Below are 13,650 nucleotides of genomic sequence, written 5' to 3'. Positions count from 1 at the left end.
ACATATTGGATCTCTATTTCGTTTATCAATCTACTTATGCATGACATCTTATTAAATCTTAATATTTATTTTTACTATATATAGGGATGAAATCGTTAATAATTTTAATATAAAAGATTTTAATTTTGTTTACATTCTAAAATTAAGAACTAAATTGTTACAAAATTGAAAGAAAACGAAATTAAATCGTTATTGATACTTCCGTAAAAGTTTAGAGACAAAAAGATTTTTAACCCTAAATTTACTTCTTGATGAGAAAGAGAAATAAAGTAAATAAATAATTGTTCACTACCATTGAGATAATACATGATCCTTTACAATAACTATGTTAATAAAAGATGGGAAATTTAAGACATTACAAGTATAATAAAGTACATGTATTTATATATATGAGCAGTTTATTGGTCTGCAAAATGTAAACTGTCATAGCACACAAACTAATATATATGTTGTAAATAATTATTTAAAGACGTATGTGAATATTCATATAAATAATTATTTAAAGACATACCGAACAACTCCTGGAATGTGAATATTCATAAAATAATCGTCCCAATTGATGATTTTTGGGTCGAAGTAAAACAAATCTGCCTCTATTGCATTGTCCTTGGCAGCTCTTCTCAACTTCTCTGTGTTAATGTCATCAAAGCTATACAAAACATAAATTTAAAGTTAGATTTATCCTTACTATATAGTTTCATTTTATTCATTATTTCTTTTCATATATAATTAGAGTAAATTTGATATGATAATCTACCTTTCGGTTTGATAACCTTTTTTTAGATTAATATATTTACTACAAAGTCAAGTACACTCTTATTTGATAATCATTTGATTTTTGTTTCTAGAACAGACACCCACGAGTGTTGAATAATCATTCTTCAACTCCCTCAAAGTCGTGTGCTTTTCCTCTATTTCTCTATAACTATTCGAAAAAAGCCCTAGAATATATCGTTGAATAACAAATAATAGATATACCAAACCTAAGTACTCTTTAATTTTATACTTAAGATAACCTGTAATTTTTAACAAATTAAATCTTCCTCATGAAGAACATCTTAATGCAAGAAGCTAATTCTCTAAATTTTCCTATCATCCAAACTCTATATTAAACTCTTTTTGCAAGTACTTGAATCTATGAGTTGTGACTACCTTGGTTAACATATTTGACTAGTTCTAATTAGTATGAACTTTGACTAATTGTTAACTTCATTATGAGCCACAATTTTTCCATATAAATTGGAATATGACATCAATATGTTTAGAATGCTCATCTTAGTGAGACGGATTCTTCGTTAGATGAATACTACTCTAGCTATCATAATGGATGATAAGAAAACGAATCTTATGATAATAACTCACCAACAATTTGCTTCGGCCACATTACTTTCTTCTATTTAACTAGCTGAAATATATTATTGATTCAGTGGTTAATAAAGCAACTATTGGTTGTACGGTAACCTTCCAACTATTGTTAGTTACTAGTCTTCGAGTCTCAATAGTCGTAGCGATTGCTAGTGATCGATTCTCAGCCTTGATTGTTGATTTCCTATCCTAATCTCCAATTGTTGCCCCTTGTCTTGGTCCAAATCGCAGACCATTGATGGTTAGTTCTGTCTCTAGTCACCATTCATTGGAGATTGGTGATCAGGATTGGGACCAAGACCGGTGACTGTCAGTTGGTGACTGGAGACTAGGGTCACCGACGGATCCATGAAGGGCCAGTGGGTCAAAATGGCCCCTTGGTGTGTGTGACATTAGTAGAAGCTTTTTCGACGTGGAGCAATCTAAACAAACTCAGAGTTTTGAATTATAAACCAATTTGATTTCTACTTTTCTCTTTTTAGTTGGTTAAAAAAGAGTAGTGGAGAGAGGACATACACTCCTTTGAAGAACAAGAAAGGCCCATAGAGGTCGACTAATCGCAGAACATATTTGACTTTACGATCCAGATTGAACAACATTCCATCGAAGTAATGACAAAGTGCACTATTTACCACTTCCAGTCCCTGTGAAATCAAGATTGAAAAAGATTAATAAATACAAAGATAGAATTTTAATCTTATTTTATAAATTAAAATTATATTATATAGTGCTTTGGTTATTATAATAACTTTTTTAGTTCAAATAACTCGTACTAAAATCTATCGAAGATTTTCAAAAATAGAAAAATAAGATTGATAGAAGCTAATCTCTATTAATGATTGAAATTCATAAAAATCAATCATTGATACTATGTGATAAACGCAGATAGAAATCCATCAATAGTTTTTTTGTTATTTCTGTAAATAGTTTGACAGACTGAGTATCATCTCAAAAGTCAATAGTTTGATTTAGTACCTTAAAACAGGTCTTTTCTCATGCAATCATATTATATATCCTTAATGAAAAGTGACGATGATAGAAGGCAAACCTTAAGAAATATCAAATACCGAATAGTCATGTATCGATGGAAGCTAGCCATGTCATTCAAAATGGTGACCTTCCCAACCCTAACAGGCTGCCCCTCCTTGTTGATCCATGGGTTTGCTCTAAAGTAGTGAAAGCCATACTCTTGAAGCTTCCCATACAACACTGGATTTCTCATAGAGGAACTCACATGATAAATAGTGTACGATGACGGTTGGCTCGCATGAGCTACCATCGCTACGAGTATCGCGTTTACGACCATATCGGCTGGGATCTATATATAATGTAATAATACATATACACACCAAAAGTAGTATCAAATTTTTGGTAGTGTTGTATCGGTTGTTTGGATGATAAAGAAAAGTGTGAAAAAAGAGAGTCAAAGAGGGATAAAGGCTTTTGAGTTATTACTTACCACATCTATCAATGCCTTAACATCTCCAAGGAAACATGTTATTTTCCCTTTACCATATGCAACAGCAAGGCTATCAATGGTTCTGTTTCATACAATGCAAAAACATTAATATTATTATAACTTTTGTTAATTATGGTTAAAAAATATTTATGATTTGTCGCTTTAACGCAAATTATAGGTTGAAGTGTAAGGTTTGGAAAGTCAATTGATGTGCTGCTTATTTATCATGTTCGTTGCGAGTGTAATGTGTCAATGAAGCAACCTTGCATCCTCTCTAGGTACTTAGTCAAGACTGTTCGATCTTAGATTTTTCTTTGTTGTTTATAATGGCTTGGGACTTCTATCGCGGAGACCCACGAGGGCTCTTCTTATTGAGACCCTTTTTCCTTGAGTTATATATGTATTTTATTTTTTTGTTTGTTAGTTTTTGTGTTTTGTTTGTGTGTTGACCTCTGATTGGTGAGGTACTATTCTCTTTTTAGTAATTCAATATCTTTGTAGAAAAAAATCATAAATAAATATTAAATTTGCTCTAGCCTATTAGTTTAACCTCACTACATTGTTATTTTCGTTAGATTTGATTGATTGAATTAAGTTTTATCTTCTTTTCTAATTTGGGTTTATCTTATAAAGGTATAATAGTTTTTACTTATATTTTTGTTAGTACAAATAGGTTAAATTGATCATACTTTTCTAGCCGTCTAGCCGTGTTATTTGTTATATCTTTTATTTCATTCTCCAAATTATGATATCAAAGTCAAGTTATTGAAGTATCATTCGATAACGACTATTTGATTCTTGATTTTTGAAAATTAAATTATTCCTAACGAAAGTTTACCTAAACATGTTTGATCAAATTTCTTTATAAAATTATTCTCTTAAATTATTTGTTTAAGAGCAATGATTAAATACAGTTTATAGTGCATCTACATCATCCATTTCTTATCTAGGATAGAAAATAATAATAATATAAAATTTAAAAAAAAAAAACAGTATTATCGTATGGAAATTTTTCATTAGATAACTGGTTGGCTAGCCAATACCTCAGTTCTTTTCTTTACTTAAATTTTATTTTCATTGACAGTTGGGACACCTTTCATATTGATTTCTCTTTACAAAATTGTAAAAGAGTTTTGCAAGAAAAAGCAAAAAGTATACTTTAATAATTAAATTAAAAGACGGTTTTTAAATATACAAAAATGAACCAAAATATTTACAAAATATAGCAAAATTTTAGAATTATCAATGATAGATGCTGATAAACACTGATAAACTTCTATCAGTGTTTATCAATGGCATTGATAGACACTGATAGACTCAACGTCTATCATCGATAATTCTAAAATTTTGCTATATCTTGTAAATATTTTCAACAGTTTTATCATTGAAATAATTTCCCTAAATTAAAACGATATTGTATAAGGTAAAGTTTCACAAATGTATATATATACCTGACACCTTCAACCCAACCAGGAAATGGTTCTTTGTAGGTACTAGAAACAATGGTGGGACGTATAATAACCACAGGAATATTTTCTTTTAATTCCGCTATCAACATTTCTCCCATTGCTTTTGTAAATATGTATGTGTTTGTCCATCCATAATTTTGTGACCTGATAATTATATGATTCATATTAAGATCTAAATAACCTTAGGCCATAACAATTTTATAACTTATACCTTTGTTTACCTATACATATCATCCTTTATTTCTCATTTCAATAATAATCTTAATAAGTATCAACTTATTTACAAATATAGTAAAACGTCAATATTTATCAGTGATAAACCACAATAAATCGTGATAGACATCTATGAGACAGATGTCTATTGTAGTCTAATTGTAGTCTAATTGTAGTCTATCGCTCATTGATAGATGTTTATCACGATCTAACTGAATGGAAAGCAAAATTAATGTTCATTGAATCTATATTAAATAGTATATTTTGACATAGGTAGCCATTTTCACATAACAATTGTTTTTTCTAATTAACAAAAAAGTATTTTCAAGATATTGAGATCCAAATTTCTATTAAACCATGGTAAACTAATTTTAAAAGAAGTTATTTGATATATATTAAGTAAATTCCTTTAATTTAATTTCATTATAAAGAATATACTAAAATGTTTAAGCTTGGTTTACAATTTCAAGTCTAATGATGAAAAAAAAAATGATAGGCCCAACATTTTTACTCAATGTTAATGTTTTTTTAATAGAAAAATATATATTTATCCCTAGAATTTGGATCTAATTTCTATTTGATTTTTAGGTTCCAAAACGTTACATCTTTAGATTTTTAGTTTGATTGTAATTTAATTCTAATTAAATTTTAAAATGTTACACTGTTAATTCTTAAGTCTGGAGTGTTTTTAAGTTTGGTCCCTACGTTTCAACATTTATACTTTTAATCATGATTTTTTTTAATTAAATACTAAAATTCGATTTTGGCATTAATATCGATTAATTAATTAAAAATTAATATGAACTTAAAATTTAAAATTAATTTTAAGAATGAATAGAAAAAAATTGACACTTAATTAATTATAATTCTTTTAATATTTGTAAATTAATCAATATAATAGATATTAACACTAAAGATTGAGAGTGAGTATTTAGTAAAAAAAAAAAATAGATGTTAAAACATATAAATCTTGAAACCTGAAGATCAAATTGAAATAAAATTCAAACCTTTGAGTAAAACTATAACATTTTAAAACCTATGAATTAAATTAAAATCAAACTCAAAACTTAAAAGACTGAAATCATAATATTTTGAAATCTAAGAGCTAAATAGAAACTAAACCCAAAATTTAGGGACGAGAAAGGTATTTCTCTTTATATGTATATAGGTAAGAAAATAATCTTTTATACCGACCTTTGTAAACCCAAATCTTTCATGATTGAAGTGATGGATCGTTGGGTAGCACCATGTGCTCGAAGGTCAGATATTGTGTGATCCACAAGCTTCAACTCGTCTTCAATTTGTAGGCCACATTTTCCATTAAGAGTGTCTCCCATCTTATATGGGGACTCAAGTATTAACCCTTCCTTCACGCCACAAACATAAGCTAAACAAACAAATAAACTTCCAAAAATTAATTAATTAAATCTTCAAACGGAAAAATGATGAGGATATTGTTGTGGGCAATTAATTCTGGACCAAAGAAGCATAATCGATATCAAAAAAAATTTAAAGACTACATCGAACTAGAAACCAGATTAAATTTGGGCCCGAGCTATACCCTAGAACCCAACTGGGCATGGGAGAGAGAAGGATTTGGGTGAGACTTGAAAGGTAGGTTTCATTCAACCTATAAAGTACAAATACAGATACGGTTACATGATATGGATATGATCGGATACGATGATTCATCCGTTTCTAAAAAATTAAGATACAGATACGTCTAAAGATATATAATTTTGTATATATATTTTTAAAAAACAAGGATACTGATACATTGAAGATACATTTTTTTTTTCAAAAAAAATCTAGGATATAGATAATTTAGCATACAAGTTAATAACAATAGCACAAAATAGAATACAAAAATTGAAATACAATACAAAAAAAGAAACATCTAAGATATTGAAGTACAATAGTTAATAAAATGTAATAGAAAAGTGACTTATATTACAAAGAAGCAGGAAAATATTAAAGGGAGAAGTATGAAGATAAACGAAGAACTTCTTCGACGAACTGTTGAAGATATCCAAATAGTTTATATTTTGGTGGACTTTGTGGAGACTCAAATATGAAGATGAAGATTAGATGATTCTAGGGTTTGGTCATTTATTTATTTTTTTCCTTTTAGTTTTGGATTCAAGTAACGAGCTTTTTAAATAGGTTGCCTAGTTTTAGATTGGGAAAGATTAGATGAGTTGCTTGTCTTTTTTCTTTAAAAAAATTATGCGTAGAAATAGATACGTCAAATCGCGTGTCAGATACGTATCTGGAAAGTATCTGAAAGTATCGATATCCGATACGTGTCTAATATGGATTCTTTACCTCACATGAAGTATATGTGCTTCATAGAATTCGACTCTCTAACACATAAACGAAAGAACAAACAGAGTCAGGAAGCTCGAAATAGAATAGGCCAAAACTACGAAGTCGAGAATGGCCAGAAATTTGAGTCGGATTTAGTCAAACCCTATAAGCTCATTTAGGCCTACGGAAAGACAAGTCTCTCATGCATGAATGAGACGACAGGGCTGACTCAAATGGATCTGATTCCAATCCTTTTTGTCAAAAGTAAAGGAAAAGATCAGGATATAAATATGTAATTAAAGCATAGAGAAAGTAAGTTCATTCTCCACCCTTAAACAAATTAAGTTTGAGTTTACTACATTATTCTACTCTTTAACTTAAGCATCAACATAGATCATGACACGAATAGATATCATTTTTAAGTTGATTTCAATAATACCCCTTTTATATGCACTTTTTAAATATGTGGGTGAGTAATCGACTCTCTTATCTTCGAATTGATAATTTAAGTTTTATGTCAACTTTGAACTAGCTCATTTTCATATCTTTACCCTCACTTTTCATTATATTGTTTTATTCGATAGAGTTTACAATGCTCGTTTATTTTAATCGGAAGAAGAAATGTAACTATAGTAGTCAAAATATTAATGATACCAACAAATAATATTTTTTTGGTGAGGCTCACTTTCATTTATTTTGGGTTTGGTGGTTCTCTCATGGTTCAATTTTTTATTTTATATCTTCAACTTTGCATTAAAAATATATATTTTTTATTTTGCCATTATCATTAGCTTTTATTAGTTTAATAGAAACCTATGACTTGCTAAAAAATAATAAAAACCTAATACCATGAACAAATATATTCCATTGTTTTTTTGTTCTGATTCAAATGGTATTAATCTAGACTAAAACACGTCAGACCTTTAAGGCAAATATGTAATACGACTTGATATTCAATTGACTACATACGAATTTAGTTCATCGTTATTATTTTTCATATAATAAATTGTTTATCTACTACATTTTATATATATACTTATATTTTGATCTCTAAACTTTTGGATGTTAGACTTTAGTCAACTGATGATTTTTTTAAAAAGAATTTTTTTAGTTTACATAGGTTGTGCAAAATATATTGTTGATCTATGAGATTTAGAGTTTGTATCTATTTGGTTCATTAGGCTTCAGAAATTATATTTCTTTATTCTTAAACTTTAAAAAAGATGGAAAATTATTTTAAATGGCAAAATTGCTGAAAATATTATAAAATATAGCAAAACTTCATTGATAGATTTTGAAATTTTGTTATATTTTATTAATATTTTGGTTCATTTTTCTATATTTGAAAACAACCCAAATAACATGATTTAATTTGACTTTTAATTATTAAACAAAATTTATATTTTTATGCTTAGTTTTTTTCTTTTACTTATTTAATCCTTTTTTTTTTTTTTNTTTTTTTTTTTTTTTTTTTCTCTCCCAACATAAAGCAATTTACATTTTGAGACTTGGAATGTCCATAATCCACACAACAAAAACATTGTCCCATTTGTAATTTTACGTTCATGTCTACTCTTTTTGGAAGTTTTTTTTTTTTTTTTTGGGTTTTACTTATTTAATCTTTTTTTTTTTTTTTCCTCCCCTCTTTTGCCTTCATCTTCACCTTTTCTCATTGGTTGTTATATCTCCAATCCGTCATGGTTTGTAAAGGTATTTTGGATAAGAAGGGGTGTTATGAAGTCGGAAGAGTTATGAATCCCTAGACCCACAATGTAAATAGTTAAGTAGACAAAAAAATGTTTTTTAAATAATTAATAAGACATAAAAATGTTTTTTAGTTGTGGGGCCACGAACTTCTAGTACCACCCATGACCCAACTTCTTGGACCAAACATGAACTCTCAGTGGTAGGCTACTCGGAGCAGCAATGATCTCATATCCACCATTAATTTTTTTGTAAGAAACAAATAGAAAAATCCAATTTCACAAAATTTAGAATAGATTTGAGAGTGATTTTCACTTGGTCAAAATTACGTTTAATTTGCTACTGCCAATATCACTTTTCTTTGATGTTTGATAAATGTTGAAATTGATTTAAGAAAAATAAAAAGCCATTATAATTGATTTTCAATCACCAGTTGAAATGTGCTTTCATTGTGGAAATTGACAGGGAATCAACCCTACAAAATTTGTCCCACTTACTTCTTTGGGAAATTATTTGTAAAACTGTTGAAAATATTTATAAGATATAGTAAAATTTTAGAACTATCAATGATAGACATTGAAAGGTACTCTATTAATGTCTATTAATGTCACTGATAGAAAGCATCCATTGAAAGATACTCTATTAGTGTCTATTAATGTCACTGATAGACACTGATAGAAAGCATCTATCATTGATAGTTCTAAAATTTTGCTATATTTTGTAAATATTTTAGTTCATTTTTCTATATTTAAAAACAACCCTTCTTCTTTTTCTTTTCTTAGAAAAATTTTGCCCCACTTATGTATAGATATTTTTTTTTAAAAAAAAACAATGTCCTTTTTAATCATTCTGTAATTCTAAAATCACTTTTAAAATCAACCATCATAATCTAAAATCACTTACAAATATATAAAAACAGCTTTTCAAAATTTAGGAACAAATATCAATATGATTGAAATTGATTTTACTTAAATCTCTTTCACTGAAATTATTACTTCAAACGTCACTTCCAAACATGTACTCAATGAATGTTTCGAAGTTACTTTTCTTTGGTTAAATTAAATTAAAAAAAAAAAAAAAAAAAAAAAACCACTAACCTTGAAATCGGGAAACAATTTTTTGAAACCTAAAATATATATTAGAAAAAGCAACAAAAAGAAAAGAAAAGTTATTGGGATTAAAACAATTCGTAGAAAACCGTCCAAATAATAAGAAAAATAAAGAAACAAAAAAGTTCATAAGATGCATAATTTGATAAACATGTAGGAGAAGAGAAAAACATAGAAAAAAAAAGGAGAAAATTAAAACAAATTTAAACTAAAATTTTAAAATATTTTGACCTCTTCTAAAATTTACCACCTCAACATGTCACATTCTTTTCTTTTTCTTTTTTTTTTTCAGTCAAACAATAGTCAGGTTAAGTTGACCATTAAAATTATCATTCAAATTTTAGGTACGAAATAGACAATAACTTCCGAGTCAAATTTTCTAAAAACTTTATCACAACAACCTATTCAATATTTAGCCATGAATGCATTCATTGATATGTCAATAGCACACAAGGATATCTTTGAACTTTTTTTAAAATAAATATATTATGTTTTTGTCAAATAACTACCATAAAATATTATCCAACATCAATTTTTAAAATAAAACTTGTCCTAATATTAGACTCCAAATCATTATTATGAAATATTATGTCATAAAATTTATCCAAGAATAACTCGAATAATTAAAGTTATATAATATGACTGATCCAAACATAACTCAATTGATTAAAATATTTATGTGGATTAAAATAAGTAAATTCACAAGATGGTTCAAGAGGAAAAAAACCTGTAGATACGTGGATGAATGTCTTCAATTTCACACATTGTTTAGCAAAGTTTATAACATGCTTGGCTCCCAAAGTATTGACATGAAGAGCAACATCATATCTAACAAAAGAAAAAAAAATATCATTCTAAGGTCTATATGTTATAAAGTAATTTTTATTAGTGCGGTTTTAGTTTATGTATTTTAAATCAATCTTAAATTTAATCTTCACTACTAATTTATTATTGATTTTTTTTTTCCAAATCTTTCTATTATATCTATTAATATTTTTATTATAAAATTTGAAAATATATTTATTATTATATTTTTTTACATGAAAATTATTATTATTATTATTTAACCAATTTTGGTAGGATTAAACTTAAGATTTATTAAAAATAGAATGACTAAAATTAGAAAATTGATAACACATGTGTACTAAACTTGAACAAACTTAACATTTATTATAATTATTAATGTGATTTAAGTACCTCAAAAGGCAAAAAGAACATGAATATATACTAAATTAATTGTGTTTCATTTTATTTGTACCTCTCGTCAAAGTTGGTAGTTGCAGCCAAGTTGACTATGACATCAATTTGCCCATACAATTCTTCTCTCAATTTGGAGTACTCCTTGAGGACCAAAAATTCGTCGGAGATATCTCCGGCCACCGCCACGAGCTTCTCCGATATCATAGATCTAAAATTTTCCCCCCATTTTTCCTTCAATACCTTGAACAACTCCTTCTCGATCACCTCGGCGTTAAGGCGTTGCGTCGCAGATTTCTCGTCCGCCGCTCGTATGAGGAGATAAATCTTCTTCACGTTTGGTTGAACCCTTAAGATTTTCTCCACCATTACTGCATTTTCATGGACAACTTAACACAATTTCTTCATATATTTTTAACAATCTTTGTAAACATATTTTTTTTAGAAAAAGAATATCTTTGTGAACAAGAAAACTAGCATAATAAAAGTGCAACAATTCATGAGGAAGGAAATGGATATATACATGAAATTTTATTCTCATATCATATTAAACTACTTAATAATTTTTAAGTTGATGGGTTTCAGTAAATTTTACGTTTTATTCATATTTTGAAAGCGAGAAAGGAGAGATGGACAAACTTTTGCTGAAAATCCGATGACTCTCATATCATATTAAATTATTGATGAACTTAACAAATGTAAGTCGAAGAATTTTAGTAAATTTAACATTTTATTCGTATTTTGAAAGCGAGAAAGGGGAGATCACGGACAACCTTTTGCGAGAAATCCGGTGGCGCCGGTGACGAAGATGGACTTATTGTGAAGAAATTCAAGTAGACTTTGAAACTCCATGGAAATGGGAAGAGGAGGAGAAAAAATAGGAAGGATAATAATATGAGAAATGGTGGTGAATTGTTGGTTAGAACTTTGGGTGTTAATATAAAGAAAAGTAATGGGTGCATGTTTTGGGTTTACAGTATCTCAATGACAAAGGGCTTTTAACTGCATGGGAATAGACAGTTGAATTTTTTGTGTTCTGACACTTTTGGCCTTTGATAAAGGAACAACTCTCTTATCAAGTTTGAGATAAATATATTGTTGGAAAAAGTGTTATATGATCAGCAACAAGCAAGTTGAAGAAAGTGCTTTTATCAGCATTATATTTTTGGAAGAAGTGATACATGATCGTCAACAAGCAAGTTAAAGTAAGTGCTTCTTTTATCAACATTTTTTTTAAACATAAATTTCAACTTAATTAAAAGTCGTCATTTGTAATAATTTGACATGGATATAAGTGTTTTTGAGTGTAGAGCAAATCACACAATTGTGTGTTAGAACACTTTTGTGGAAATATCTAATTAAATCTATAAAGTACAAATACTTCATGTGAAACAAAAAATTCGTATCAGATATATACCAGATATCGATACTTTTAGATACTTTTCAGATACGTATTTGACACACAATTTGATGTATTTATTTTTATGCTTCTCTTTTCTAAAGAAAAAAGATAAGCAATTCATTTAATATTTTTCAATTTAAAATTATGTAACCTATTTAAAAAACTCACTACTCGAATCCAAAATTAAAAGGAAAAAAAAAAAAGATCAAACCTTCAAATCATCTAGTATTCATCTTCACATTTGAGTCTCCACAAAATCCACCAAAATATAACCCACTTGAATATCTTCAACAATTCAATGAAGTAGTTCTTCATTTATCTCCAACAATTCAATTCAGTAGGTTATATTTTGGTAGACTTTGTAGAGATTCAAATGTGAAGAAGAAGACTAGTTGATTATAGGGTTTGGTCTTTTATTTTTGTTTCTTTTAGTTTTGGACTCGAGTAGTGAGCGTTTTAAATAGACTGCATAGTTTTAGATTGGAAAATATTAGATGAGTTGCTTATCTTTTTTTTTTTCTTTAAAAAAAGGTAAGCGTAAAAATAGATATGTCAAATCACATGTCAAGTACGTATTTAGAAAGTATCTGGAAATATCGGAATCTGATACATATTTGATACGAATTCTTTGTCTCACATGAAGTATCTATGCTTCATAATATTTAACTATTTCAAATAGAACTAACATTTAATTGTTAATTTGATATATTAAGTCAATCGTTAGGATAAAACATTATTTTCAACTCTAGCCATTTTTTTTTCTTTTTTTAAATCAAACTATTGTTTAAATTCCTTTGTAAGTTAAAGTTTGAATTTAAATCCTTATTTACTTGTATTAAATCAATTGGTGTAGTCTAAATTCGTTTTCAGTTTCCAGTTTTTTATTATTTACATCTGAATAATTTCTATTTAAAATATATTCATCCGTTTTTAAATAAAAAAAATAACAAAAATATTTACAAAATATAGCAAAATTTGAGAACTATCAATGAAAGATGCTGATAGACATTGATCGACTTCTATTAGTGTCTATCCTATCATCTATCAGTGTCTATCAATATCTATCATTGATAGTTCTAAAATTTTGCTACATCTTATAAATATTTTCAACAGTTTTACTATTTAAAATAATTTCCTAATGTAGTTTTGTAAATATAGTAATTGAAAGAAAATTAAACTAACAAAATAGGAATAATTTTGCTGCGTATAAACATGTGGTATTTAAATATGTCAAAATATTACTTGCGTAATAATATTATAATAACTCGTCAATAATTTCTTTATTCTGTTAATTTACTTCAATAAAACCAAAATTTGTGTTTATTCTGCTATATGTTTCTAATTTATTTTAAAATATTTATTCCATAAAAATGATATTAATGTATGAAACTTGTATTTAATATATAGTTATCCACATTACAAATT

General features: G+C 27.7%; 1 protein-coding gene across 1 annotated transcript; it reads right to left on the bottom strand.

Moving 5' to 3' along the window:
* Positions 1-265: 265 nt before the first annotated feature.
* On the bottom strand, positions 266-11,821 carry LOC120082598 (fatty acyl-CoA reductase 3-like). The gene is made up of 9 exons (XM_039037845.1): positions 11,597-11,821; positions 10,885-11,194; positions 10,354-10,454; positions 5,701-5,893; positions 4,276-4,437; positions 2,825-2,906; positions 2,414-2,683; positions 1,882-2,009; positions 266-649 (listed from the first exon to the last, which is right to left on the bottom strand). The coding sequence occupies exons 1-9, from the start codon at positions 11,673-11,675 to the stop codon at positions 496-498; spliced, it is 1,479 nt and encodes a 492-aa protein (XP_038893773.1). The 5' UTR covers positions 11,676-11,821; the 3' UTR covers positions 266-495.
* Positions 11,822-13,650: the final 1,829 nt, after the last annotated feature.

This window comes from Benincasa hispida, chromosome 8 (assembly GCF_009727055.1).
Source record: "Benincasa hispida cultivar B227 chromosome 8, ASM972705v1, whole genome shotgun sequence".
In the NCBI taxonomy this organism is placed as follows: Eukaryota; Viridiplantae; Streptophyta; class Magnoliopsida; order Cucurbitales; family Cucurbitaceae; genus Benincasa; species Benincasa hispida.
This window is presented reverse-complemented; position numbering and strand designations above follow the sequence as displayed.

Coding starts and splice junctions, on each gene's coding strand:
- LOC120082598 (XM_039037845.1), bottom strand. CDS start 11,675: ATGGAGTTTCAAAGTCTACTTGAATTTCTTCACAATAAGTCCATCTTC. Junction 4,438..5,700: donor AAAGATTTGGGTTTACAAAG/GTCGGTATAAAA, acceptor TATAATTATCAG/GTCACAAAATTATGGATGGA. Junction 2,010..2,413: donor GGTATTTGATATTTCTTAAG/GTTTGCCTTCTA, acceptor TTGATTTCACAG/GGACTGGAAGTGGTAAATAG.